Below are 13,847 nucleotides of genomic sequence, written 5' to 3' on the forward strand. Positions count from 1 at the left end.
CCTGACCAGAAGCTTATGTCCACAATACTGGGGTGTGTGTGTGTGAATATGTGTGTGTGTGTTCCATATATTTTAAAGATTACAGGAAATCCTAGCTCAACTGAGATTACATGCATAGTACAGACTGAAAATTAAATTTGGGCCGAAGTTTAAAACACAAGGGGCTAGCAAAACAAAACAAAACAAAACAAATCTCACTGTATTCCCGGTGCCCACTCTGGATTGGAAACTTTAGTCATTGGCAGGTGAGGCTACCCTGAGGCTCTGCTGACAAAGATGCTGGCATGTTTTCGAGGTCAGTTTTCTTACCTTAGGCTGAAATGCTCCTTGTAGTGAACCAAAAGGGCCAGTGGGTGGGATCATAGGGGGGATGCCCGATACTGCAGGAGGGTAGGAATGGAAGAGCTGTGGCCAGAGATGGAGAAGGGAGAAAAAGATTTTAGTAGGAGGCAAATGCTATATTCCAATTCCCTTCCCATCGAACGACATCCACATTAGCAAGCCAGGTAATGCCAATTTGATGCTATTAGTCAAGAAGCCATGATGAAATGATCACACAGATGTGCCATGAATGCTTAACTTAAAAAGTTAAAAGTAGTTCAGAATCAATCAGCCAACAAATGATGTCCCCAAATGAGGACATCATTAGAAAGGGAGCTTTTCTAATTATTAATTGTTAAATTGGATAGAAGACCTAAATGGCTTGAGATTTTAATGCGCGTCAAAAACAGGAGGGGATGCTGAGCCAAATAAGATGCCCGGTAAATTACAAGTTAATTAGAAAAAGAAAAAAAGAAAAATTAAGAAAAAAGGAAGAAAACGAAGCAAGTCTTTTATGAGTTCCAGGATTTTATACCATTAAAACTCAATTAGTACTTTTAGATTTTTAATAGTTTGAGGAAATGAGAAAATATTCACAATCCTTGCTTCATTAGGTTGTTCCAGAAGTGGGGTTTCAGAGGATAATTTAATTGTCTCCTCTCAAATGATGACAAATATTTGTGGGAGAGTAAAATAAAATGACTCCATGTACACTGACAATGAAGCTATTGTTTCTATAAGATGGACAAGCTCACTGGGGGCTGCTCAAGCCAAGCCCTTAACGGGTCTGACCCCTCAGCGATGAGAGAAGAATGATTCTGAATTAAGAATATGCATTTTCTGGAATTAACTAGTTTATGGAGGACACAATGGAGGAAAGAAAGATACAGCCACACTGAAGAAGAGGCAAACCCATCTTTTACTCCTCCTAAAAAGCGAGTGTTTCTGAGAGCTTGTCGCTCTGGTTCCATTCACTCTGATCAAACCACCATCCAGATACTTAAGTCATGTCCCACCTTTATGGTTGCGTAATGTGCCAAAAATACAGTAATACGTCAAACTTTTCCGAATTGTGACTTCACGTTAGCTATTTCTAGGTGAGGACTGAGATGTCCGTTCAACAATCCTGTTTTCAGGGCACATACTTTTCTCTTGGTCTTTATTTCATTTTGCTCCGTTCAATGATGCAGCAAAGTTTTTCACACTAATTGATATTGAACTAAATCCACTTAAATAGTGATTGCAAGCCAAGTGCCCTCATTTAAAACTACTTTTAAGTCTAAAATTGTGTTTTAGATACTTGACTGCACTGCGTCTTAATTCCCCTTATAACGTCCTAATCCCCAAAGCAAGAGAGACTAAGTACTTCATATATTATCCACTATAACTAATAAAACGAAATAACTCTCCCACAGTACACTGTATGAAGCAGAGTAATTAAATACATGCCACACTAAAACACACTCAAATTTCTATTACTCTGCCTCCAGGTGGGTATATTTCCTTTAATGTTTTCAATAAAAAATAGATATTTTCATCATTTCCCTTTTGCTGCAGTCCATTACTGATCCTCTTAGAACATAGCTATCCCCCCAACTTGACAAAAAATCTGAAGTACCTAATAAAATGTTTTAAACCTGTCAAAAATTCAGGCCTCTCGGCTTTTTCTCCATCTTAAATCTAGGAACCTCTATGGAATAAGCATATAAAAAGGAAGGCCCTACACATTTTGTCCTGGGGAGTAGATCTGAGGCACCTGTTGAGCACGCTAACTTTCTCTAGGAATGGCTTTGTTAGCTGGTCCTTAATTTAAATCAGAGAATACTGACAAAGGGCAGAAATGTGATGGTCATTAAAGATGGCACCATTCAGGGATCCCTGGGTGGTGCAGCGGTTTGGTGCCTGCCTTTGGCCCAGGGCGCGATCCTGGAGACCCGGGATCGAGTCCCACGTCAGGCTCCCGGTGCATGGAGCCTGCTTCTCCCTCTGCCTGTGTCTCTGCCCCCCCCTCTCTCTCTCTGTGTGACTATCATAAATAAATAAAAATTAAAAAAAAAAAAAGATGGCACCATTCATGGGGTAGCCCTAAAGAGGAGACACATCCATGGGTCTATTGGATTTTGCACATCCATTTAAAAAAATGCTTTTGTGGGACGCTGGGTGGCTCAGTTGGCTAAGCATCCATCCGACTCTTGGTTTTGGCTCAGGTCATGACCTCAGGGTTCTGGGATCAAGCCCTACGTCCGGCTCCCATGGTCCCTCTCCCTCTGCCCCTCCCCCTGCTCTTTCTCTCTCTCTTTCATAAGTAAATAAATATTTTTAAAAACAAATATATAAAATAAATAAAAAATGCTTCTGTCATCACAGTGCTGAGCAGAAAGTGTCAGAACAATGTGGGGCCCAGGCACTTGGATAAACCTTCCTCTTCGTGAGGAGGCGTCTTCATGCTATGTCTGCATATCTCTGGAGGAACTCATGCTTCACTGATTTCTAATATTTTGTAGTTTTGACTTCCCAGCTACCCTGTGGACTAAGACAGTGTCTAATGATCTGGGTCAAAGTGTGAATGAATTCACAGGCTTTGCTGCTCTGAGGAGCACTTCTTTTCAAGCAAGCACAGCTGAGTTTGGTGGACCAACATGGCTACAGGCAAGGACTAATCTTTCTTTCTGGTGTCATTTAAAAAAAAATAGAAATAAACCACTGAGTGAAGAGACTTGCAAAATTTCAGGTAAACATGATGCAGTATTCACTCCATAATCAAAATATCATGGTAAGGTGTCCAAGGTGTTTGTATTTTTAAAAAAGCCTTTGTTTTATGTCTCGACTGAATATATATGTTTGTAGCGATTTCAGTTTGAGAACTGTACTCTTTACAATGGCATAAAATGAGTATTTTTTTTAATATGTAAGGAAGAATGAGTTTAAAGGGGAAAAAATAATAGATTTCCATTTTAAGGCCTTCTTTTATTTAAATGATAATTTTGTTTTTAGTCATAGCAAGCTCAGGAGAAACATATCAGCCACGTGGGAGAGGGGTCTACATTTAGTCAGGAGGGCACGAGAATCTGGTTTTTGAGGTCCTGGAGTCAGGAACATTAATGACATTCTGTTTGGAAGAAGGGATTCAAGTTGAATTCTGGGAAATCTGCATCAATGACATTTTGGTTGACGACTGAAACCCAGTGGTTCCAGAGTCTTCTGAAACCACGGTGATTCAATGGCAGACACCCCACTTTTGAGGACAGATGCCTGGCTCCGAGTGAAGTTCACCTGCACTTTTCAATTTTAGGCACGCTAATGATCTTTTGATTCGGAAGAAGATACTGCATCGTTACCGGAAGCAAACGCCACAAGAGCAAGCATCCAGAGTGACGAGGAGCAATGGGAATTCTTGCAAAGATGATTAAGGAAGGCTGCTAGTCATTTACTGATCTGTGGCAAGAGCACACACATGGAAAAGCAGTTACAGTGAATGGGTAGCATGGTAACAAGACTCACACTGTGCCGGTAGAATGGGTCAACTTTTGTAGGGTATTTGTCAAACTGTAAAGGGATCAAAGCAAAAGCTAGTTACTTAAAGAGTCTACATTTCTTTTCACTGCTTCAGCGGAGGCAGCCCTAGGGGAGCTTCTCTGTCACTGGGCTGTCATCAGACTCCATAACCTCGCTGTATATAGGAACCGTCTCGACTCCTGAGTTACTCCAACAAGAAATGGAAAAGCAAAGTGAGAACCCACACGGTGCGTTTAAGTCCCAGTCACACTAGAGTGTCTTTCTCTCCAGTCTGTATTTAGAGATTGGCACAGACCAGACATCTGAACCGGAGAAAAGAGGCAATTATTCAGATAAATCAGAGAGAAGGGAGCATTTGGCCTGATCCATCCAGAGAATTCCCTGTTTTCATCTTCCCTTTGGCAGAAGAACCGTACATTCAGCCACCTCCAGAGACGTATTACACCCAAACGTAAAGGCATCTGGGTGAGGTCTTATAACTTTTCCTTTGAGTAGAGAAGAGTATCTCAACGCTTCCTCTGGTACTGTAGCCCCCCCTTAGGTAGATTTCATTTATCTGTGTAATAGCTCACCCACGCTGCCATAAACTTTTTCCCCAAATGACAGGCCCTTAAAAATAGAACTGTTGAGAAGTATAATTCATCCAGAAAAAAAGATACAGGATTTATTATAAGAAAAAATTTTGGTCCCAAGGTCTCATTTCTAATATTCTCCTAAATAAATTCAGAAGATAAACTTTAAAATCTGTATTTTTAAAAATTAAGCTGAACAACAAAGAGAGGGGGCGGGAGGAGAGGATGCAAGGTTTGGTGAAGAGAGCACCTCTTAAAATCATGGAATTCTCATTTGTTCTTACCATGACGATACTAACTGCCTGGAAATCAGGTATTTCCTTAAATACTAAAGATTAAGTAAGTAAAACACCCTAATACTCACTGTGGCACACAGGGCTCTCAGAACATTTAGTGCCCTAATATGGCCCTATTCAGTACAGTCTGTAAGTTAAAAAAAAAAAAAAAAATTCCTAATTGGCCCCCGCTGCGTGTGCTCGACCCAGTCAAGACCAAGACCATGTCCTTCCTCCAACCACAAGGCCACGTTCTGCCCCTGGGGGCACATCGCTCCCTGACTTGCTGAGAGAGCAGGATACCAGCCTGGCGCACCATCTTGTGAAACGTAAGAAATATAAGGCCACCCTCAACAAAATGGGCTTTGGGGAGCCACCTGAGAGAGCAGGGGTAACCGACAAGGCCCCGGTCTTCTGACGGCTCACTCCCCGCCTCGGCCCTCCTCCTGACTCCCAGTGTTCTATGAGCACTGATCTGTGGGGGCTTGGTGCGACACACTGGCAGATATGCTTTTGTAAGTGGCGGCAATCCCCCAAGATGCTCAAGAGGACAAGAAGTTAAGTACTATCACCGGATGGGACTGTTCGGAGGGCACTGAGAATACCCGTCCCCACCCAAGCTCACGCCCAGTGCTAGGGAGAACTGTCTACGGAGAAGTGCCCACCCCGGGCCCTGGGTTAGCAGACACTCCCTTCTCTCCAGCCAAGACGGACAAGGCCAAAGGAGCCCCCTAAAACAGCTCTCAGTCCCCGTTAACCTCCTGTGCCCCAACAGCCCATTCCACCCCAACGTGCTGCATAAAAAAAGAGTCGTGCTCTACTTATCCTCACATTTCTGCCTGGGGTACGCACCATGGGAGGTGCTGGCGTCGGCATGATGGCGGCGGGCGGGATGGCGTGGGGGAACGGCGTGAAGGTGTGCTGGTGCGTGTGCTGGTGGGTGTGCTGGTGCTGGTGCTGGTGCTGGTGGAACTCGGTCCGCAGGTAGGGCGGAGGGCCCAGGGAAGCCCCACGGTCAGCACTCTGAGAGGCCAAAAAACGGGTGTTCAGTTCCTGTCGCAAGATGTCTTGCTCTGGAAAAGAAGGGAAGGGAGAAGATGACGCTTTTTTGCTACATCGGTCAGATCCTTTGGATCAGGACATCGGCGTACCTGACCAGAGGGGACAGGGCCAAGGGCACCCCTGATGAGAGCCCCTGTGCCCCCAGGGACGGAAGGGGACGCCCTACCAGAGGACCCTGACACTCGGTCACGATCAAATCATCTTCTTCCAGCCTCTCGGCTTTGGGGGACAGGCTCTGGGCTGAAGAGCCAGAGGTCAATTTTCAGCTCTGTTACTGTCAGCTTGGGGAGCCTGGGCACGGGAAGTCATTCATTTGGGGTCAGTTCCCTCACGTACCATATGCGGACAATATCATCCACATTGTGGGTTACTTTGGGGGTGCAAAGAATTAATATATTTAAGTACTTAAGAACAGTGACTGCACACTGATCTAGGGTAACGTGGCCACATTCTCGTGCCCTCTTCTGAGTGAAATCTCTGCAGCAGGGGTATAACATGGCTACGATGGACCTGAACTTGGGATACTGGCCTGATCAACACAGGCAAGGGGAAAAGGAGCCAGTATCTAAGACTAGATTTTGTTGACACTTAAAACTCTGGGATAAGCGGAAACAAAAAGTGCATCTTCTCTTTTTAAGAAGGTAGAAGGCCTTACTCATTGCGGAAAAAAAAAAAACAAAAACAAAACAAAAAACAAAAAAAACCCTTAAACCAGGATGGAGTTTCAGGATGGAAATTCCAATTTCAAGAGCCTGGGATGGAACAGTCTATGGGCCTGACCAAGTTTCCGTCCCGCTCACGGGAGCCCGGACAACAGGTCACACACAATCTGTTTTCCCCCTCGCTGGGTGAACTCAGAGGGAAAAGCTTCCTGACTCGCAGTAAGCTGCTTGCCCCTTGGTAGTGTCTGAGCCTCCCGGGTTGTTGAGGTCAACAGGGTGTCAGTACACATTTTTGCTCAACTTCAGCCCACAGGGATTAGAGGGAGGTTACAAGAATACATATAGTAAGTAAAGCAGAAAACCGTCAAATGAGAAAACCCAGACTCCGGGCACAGGCAACACCGACGGCCCATGAGGCCACCGGCTGGAGAGGTGGGCGCCCCGGGTAGGCCAGGAGGGTGCCTCCCTCGTACCTGAGTAAGTGCTTCCGGCCGGGTGTCCGGGGACCTGCAGACCCCCTGAAGTCAGAGGTGGTGGAGGAGGCAAAGCCGTGGGAGGGGCAAACATATTGGGGTGATGTGAGTGTGCGGGGGGCTGGAGGGTGGGCGTGAAGCTGTGCAGGGGGCTGTGGTTGGGCAGCGAGAGGGGGAAGGGGGAGGCGGAGGGGTGGTGAGAGATGTGCGGAGGGGCAGGCTGAGTCTTCGCCGGGGTGCTGCTTCTGCTACTGCTGTTGGAGCGACCACAGCCAAAGGGAAAAAAAAGGAAGAAAGGAAAAAAAAAGAGGTAAGCAATTAATTTTCTTAAAAAAGAATCCTATCTCCCTGCCCAAAGCCATTCAACACTTTCTCTTGCTCCTTTCTCTTGACACGCCCGCCCCTGGGCACACCAGGAGCCTCTGCGATGGTCACAACTGCAGACACTGCGCAAGAGGAGCTGCGGCCCCAGAGTTACCCCACTGCCCCCTGGGGGCCAGGCAGTGGCTGTGCCCGAACACTCAGGCCCGCTCCCCTCTGCTATGGCCAACTTCTCCCCTCTGCCCCTCAGAGCCCCGCACCTTTGCATCCTCCACTAGCCACATGTCCTACAATTTACACAGAGGACAAGACGATGGCCAGAGCTCCTCCCGTCCCACTGCGACCCCTTCCATGAAGCAGCACAGGGAGCCCCTGATCCCTGCTCCGGTCTGGGGGCCATGGAAGTAAGCTTGGGGGCAGAGCAGGGCCCCGGCCCCGGCTGAGGCGGTTTCCTTCCCCTGTCCTAACCAGGAAGCAGCAGGCCCCAGAGTCCCCCGTCACCAGGCTGTCACGAGGAAGAGAAAGCCACAAGAGCCCCGAGGGGTTGGAATTACAACGCCCAGATCCAGGCAAGGGTAGGCAATGCTTGGCCCCACACCCCGCGGTTTCCGTCTCCCTTTCCCTGGCAGTGCTCCCCTGTGCTCCTCTGAACACCCTCTCGTGTAGTTTGGCAAAGACTAGGCAGGAGAGCGCCTGGGCCTCCACACCGGGGCTCCTCTTTGTCCACACGCAGCTGGTTCGCCTCTGCTCTGACCCGCCCTGGACTAAGGGTAACAGAAGAACCTCAAGCAGAACATCCCCTGGTCCCCCCCACCCCAGCTCCCTGACTCTGGAGCCGCAGGGAGGGAGATGTAGCGCCTCCGAGGCATCCTCCTGCAGAGGCCAATGGCCTCCCTCCTAGGAACCTTCTAAGGCTGGATGCTCCTTGGTGCATGCACACCGCCCTCCCCGCCTGCACCCCTCGGTCCCTGTGGCTGTTCTAGTTCTTCGGACGTCCCTAACTAACCCTGTTGTCCCCCCAGCCTACCCAGCCGAGTCTCAAGGGCTCCTCCCCGTGGCCAGCTCCCTGCCTCCCCCGCCCCAGGACACTGCGGTGGGGTTCGCAACAAGGCACCAGCCTCCGCGGGAGCCCCCGACCCGCTCCACAGCCCAGCCCAGAGAAGGGGGCAGAAGCCAGGCCCCGACGCGGGGGGCTCACCTTAAGCTGTTGAGGCTCAGGCTACTGCTGTTGTAGGCTGAGAGGGGCTGGGAGAGGCCCTGGGACGAGGGGTGCGCCTGCACAGGCGGGAGACCCTGATGGAGCAGCTGGGCGGGGGACTGCGGCCGCGGGAGCCTCTGCGCCGGAGGCTGGGGGGCCGGCTGGGCCTCTGCGGGCGCCTGCGGAGGCTGTGTGCTTGGGCGGGGGGGCTGAGGCGGGGCCTCTGTGCGGGGCACCAGGTCAGGGTCCGGAGAAGGAGCTCGGGGCTGCGGCTCCGCCTGGGGCTGGGGCAGCGGCTGAGGGGCCTGAGGGCAGGGGTCTTTAAGCACCACGGGCTCAAAGATCGGCTCTTTGCCACAGTCCTGGCTCTTCTCCTGGCTTCTCTCTAGACCCGAGATCTTGGGGACAATCGGCCCTGCGTCCTGGCTGTCATGTTCAGGTAGCGTGCCAACACCTAGCTCCGGATCTGTGTGGGGAGAGCAGAGACAAATCACAGGCAATGACATGTGAGTGTGACACATGGAGCACAGAGCACCCCAATGCCCAGACCCCCAGGTCCCAGACACGACACATGGCCTGGTGGCTTGTCCTGGCTTTGTGGCCTGACCTGCCCACGTGCAGGGCACGAGCACTCTGCGAAGAGGGCTGCAGGAAGCTGCGGGCCAGAAAGCAGCCAAGGCTGCGAGTCTGAAAATGCACATCCACCTGAATCTCGGCAAAGCCTTTGATGGAGCAAAATTAAGAAATAATAGACGATGAGCTGATTTCCCCCTGCTTGAAATACATGCAGTTTTTGAATATACAGAAGAGCGGTGTTTTCACACAGCGAGTGAAGTGAATGTTATTTAACCACACACAGATGTTTATTCTTGGCCTTGCCCCTCCCCTTTCCATTCTGACAGATGAGACTCATTTGACATTTACAAAAATAATGTCGTATTTGGCAAGTGCTAAACTGGTCAAACTCAGGGCCTCCTCGTGCTCACCAACTGATCCTAGCAACATCTGAGATCCAAGGTGCAAACACGAATTCCGATCAATTTAGAGCCAACTACACGTGCCAGGCGTTTTAAAGAGTCCCCCGCCCCTCCAGGCCGCTGGTGCAATGCTGAATGCTGATGCTAGGCCTCGATGTAAAATAAGTGAAATGCCACAACAATGGAAGAAATGTAGCAAGCACACACTCCTGTTACGAATTTAAAAGATAAGCTTCTTTGCGCGCCTGGATGGCACAGTTGGTTAAGTGGCCAACTCTTGGTTTCGGCTCAGGTTGTGATCTTGGGGTCGTGAGATCGAGCCCTGTATTGGTCTCCATGCTCAGCAAGGAGTCCGCTTAAGATTTTCTCTCCCTCTCCCTCTTCCCCTCCTCACCCTGCTGTCGCATGTACGTTCTCTCTAAAATAAAATAAATAAAATCATCGAGAAAATTAAAAAAAGATACGCCTCTCTCCAAGATTCATGCCACATCACAGAGTGGTTGTTTGATCAGCTTGTAAGTCAAACTCCATCAAATCCTCTAATGGAAGAATGAAAGACAAATATGACATTAAATACAAAAAAATGCCCCTACTAATGAGTAAGTACTTTTTGTACATGGTGGGGGGGATGACCTTTCTTATATCTTTGCGCTAAAAGAGCCACCCTTTTATTATCATACAGCTCAGAAATAGAAAAAGAACAGATTATGGTATTCTCTGAAATGAGGATGTGTTCCAGGCATTTCTCAGGAAACTACTCTGGCCATGATCTTTCTCTTCCAATCTCACTGTATCAAGTATGAGAAATAATGTGGTATTCTCACTCGTCCTATCCTTTTCTGTTGATGTCCTCTTGCGTACACTCGCTTGCCATTTTTCTTCCCTGGATTTTTCCTCAAAGCAAACCATTACTCCCACTGTCCTGTTGATGGAACAGATCAAACCTGTGACAAGCACCAAAGCAGAAACAAACCCGGGTTATAAACAGAAGGCATTTTTGGCTAAAATGACCTTGGCTATCATTATGCCTCTCAGAACAGCCTGGAACAAAAGAGAGTCCCCTCTTTGCATGTTTCAGCTTCAGGGATAAAGCATCCAAGAAGGCCCTGGGGAAAAGTAACTCTAGACTTCTGGCATAGATGGGAGGGCCACTCACACATATTTTCATCCAGAGCTGTCCTTTAGAACCTTTCTGGGAAGATTTTTGCTTATGACAAGCTGAAATTTTAGGATTCCCAAAACTTTACTTCTTAACTTGAGGGCTGTGAACATCAAGATCCTTGATGTGCACAGACTCCATGTAGCCAAAACTCCTAGATCATGAAAGAAGACCCTTCATCTGTAGACAATCCACACCTAGGGATTCTGGGCCAGCTTCTCTTCCAGTGTTTTTTCCTATCATTTCCACAAGATTACCATAGCAAGGGCTTATGCGAGCTCATCAAATAACATGTAGGTTTCCTACAACGCAAGAGGGTTAGTTAGGTCTGGGCAGAAGCACCAACACCCACACATTCTAACCGCACAAAATACAAGAGCTCCACCTCAGCGAGAAGTTCTAGGTGCCTAAGCAGGGCTTCTTCCCACTCTGACACTCAGACGGTTAATTTAGGATTATTGTGCTCGCTAAAAGGGCAGAAACACATTTCCATCCTTTTGAAGTGCTTTGTTCTCTCTGGACTGGGATGGTGAAGAGTAAATGCATAGATATTTCCCATGTTGTTAAATTTAAATCCAAATTCACATTCTCCCTCCAAAAATCATTGTCCAAACAAAATTTCCCTCTGACATAAAACAAAGTTCCTCTTCCAAAGGACACCACCCAGAGGCTATCACTTAGATTTCCTTATGCCAGTAAAGGAAGCACATCAGGAAGACGCAGATTAAGTGCTTCATTTCTGTAGCCTGACTATATTTATCTCCTTGTTCTTTATTTAATGGGCTTCTGAGTGTGGATGACACAGGGGGCATGGGACAGGCTTGGGCTCATTTCCCCAAGGCCCCGTAAAGGCAAACAGGGTTGGCAGTCACATCTCCTCTGTTGTTGCATTGCTGTTGTGGGTTAGCCCCAACACAGATGCAGCCAGAGCGAGGGGAGCAGCACCCAGCCTGGGGATGGTCATCTTGGACCAACTGTGTGGTGCACAGGGACACAAAAATCTCTCTAGTGAGCCCTGTGAATTTCTACAGGATTGTCCGATGAATGACTCAGAGGACCCAGAAACACAGAATTTTGGCAACAAGATCAGAATCTGGGAAACCATCCCAGCACTTCTCAAACTTTAAAATGCATACAAACAACCCGGACATCTGTTTACAACGCTGAATTGGACTCAGAAATTCTGGAGTGGGGCTCCAGAGTCTCCCTGTCTGAGGTGAGGCTTGGACTTCACTGTGAGTGGCAAGGAACTCACCCAATCCACTCTGATTAGATGGTGAAGAAGCCCAGAGAAGTTAAGGAACTTGCTTGCTGGAGGTCACCTGGCTGTTTAATAAATCAGACAACTTTTGTTCTAGTCCCAACTCTTGCCACCATTAATTGCTTTTTCTCTGATTTACACTTTGCTGTCCCCCAGAAGCAAAAAACCTAAAGCAAAGCAGGGAACAGTAAATCCAGGACTCTGTTAAAATATTTGATACAATGAGACAGTGCAAAGCTACAAAGGGCTGCTGGAACAGCACGCTTCAGCTAAACCTGAAAGCTATCATCAATCCACTGAGGCCCTGTTGCTGCGGAACCTACAAGCAAGGCAGTGGCAGCTTTGAAGGCGGTAAGAACTTTAGGGCTGAGACAGTTTTACGACTCCCCATTTACACAAGTCTCTTGAGGCACAGATTTAGGCGACATGCGTTTTTGTGGCTAATCGGTAATGCATTTCCTCTTCCTTTCAATTATTCAATAAATGTATCTTCCCAGTTAAGCTTTTCCATCTTGACAGTCAATTTGTCTTACTGTGCTTCTCCAAAATTGGCAAGAACACATTAAAAAAAAATCATTTTGTATTGCTCTGTGTGCTCTGAATTTGCCAGAGGATGAAATTTGCTGAGGTTGAAAGAAGTAAGAATGTGCAAATTGACTAGTCTTATTTACAAGTTTTACTCATTACATTTTGGGGTTTTAAAATCTCTCTTCTTGTGATTATAAAAAGAACACATCGTGCTTATAATAAGATACATGCAAATTAAAATTACACTGCATAGTGTACAGTGTAAGGGGTGAATTTCCTATACCTAAATTGTATCTCAGTAACCTTGACTCAAACACAATACATTTTTAAAAAGGTAAGGACAGATTAGGAAAAATTTCATTTTGATACAAATTTGATCACAGTTCCCTGGGGAAAATGAGGCTGCTAGTATTTTACTAGTAGACTAAAAACCTAGGGGCACCTTGGTGGCTCAGTTAGATAAGTGCCCGCCTTCAGCTCAGGTCACGGCCTTGACTGAAGTCCTGGGATCAAGCCCCGCATCAGGCTCTGTGCTTAGTAGGGAGTCTTGCTTCTCCTTCTCCCTCTGTGCTCTCTCTGCCTCTTTCACTCTTTCAAATAAACACATAAGTAAAATCTTTTAAAAAAACAACACCTACAACCTCTGTGGAGGGCAATTTGGCAACATTTAGCCAAGAAACTAAAGAAGCTCAGCAAGGATTTAAGTCTATAGACACCGAGAAACTGCATCGTGCTTTGAATTACAAGTTTGGAAAGAATTAAAATGTAATCATTTGGGAACTGGGTACATATAAATCTGATACACCCATACAATGGAAGACATTATAGACTGAAAAGGAATGAGGAACTCTGTGTGTACAACCCATGGCATATTGCTAGCTTCTATGAAAAACAAGAAAAATCATATATACCCACTTTTACTTTATGCATAAAGAAGCTCTAGAAGAGCACCTGTTTGGGGGCTCAGGGTGGAGAACCAGACAGACACAGAGCCAGAGGAAGGGGAGATATGTGACTGTATACATACATATGTATTTACATTTTTGAATCATGTGATCCTGTTACCCATTAAAATTCCTTTTTTTAAAATTATTTATTTATGATAGTCACAGAGAGAGAGAGAGAGAGAGAGAGGCAGAGACACAGGCAGAGGGAGAAGCAGGCTCCATGCACCGGGAGCCCGATGTGGGATTCGATCCCGGGTCTCCAGGATCGCGCCCTGGGCCAAAGACAGGCGCTAAACTGCTGCGCCACCCAGGGATCCCCCATTAAAATTCTTAAAAGAAAATTGATCCTACATTTAAGAACAGTTTGAGGAAGAAAAAAACCACAGCAAACAAAACTGGGAATATGAGTAGTGGTACCATTAAACACATGGAGAGTGTAGGTTATATAAAATAAGAAACTGTAATATATAAGTTTCTAATAAATTTGAAAATAAAATGGAGTTTATGAAAAGATATCAATTACTAAAACTGACTCCAAAACAAATAAACCTGATCACAGAAGTAAACTGAAAAGG

At 46.8% G+C, this 13,847-nt stretch overlaps 1 protein-coding gene across 1 annotated transcript in view; it reads right to left on the reverse strand.

The window, feature by feature from the left end:
- The window catches only part of AUTS2 (activator of transcription and developmental regulator AUTS2), a 1,134,993-nt gene that overhangs the window by 19,873 nt on the left and 1,101,273 nt on the right, over positions 1-13,847 (reverse strand). The window contains 5 exon segments of the mRNA XM_025425744.3: positions 310-405; positions 3,823-3,867; positions 5,537-5,757; positions 6,882-7,135; positions 8,401-8,866. Of these exon segments, the coding sequence (XP_025281529.3) occupies positions 310-405; positions 3,823-3,867; positions 5,537-5,757; positions 6,882-7,135; positions 8,401-8,866 (1,082 nt within the window).

The sequence above is a fragment of the Canis lupus genome, chromosome 6 (genome assembly GCF_003254725.2).
Source record: "Canis lupus dingo isolate Sandy chromosome 6, ASM325472v2, whole genome shotgun sequence".
NCBI classification, from domain to species: Eukaryota; Metazoa; Chordata; class Mammalia; order Carnivora; family Canidae; genus Canis; species Canis lupus.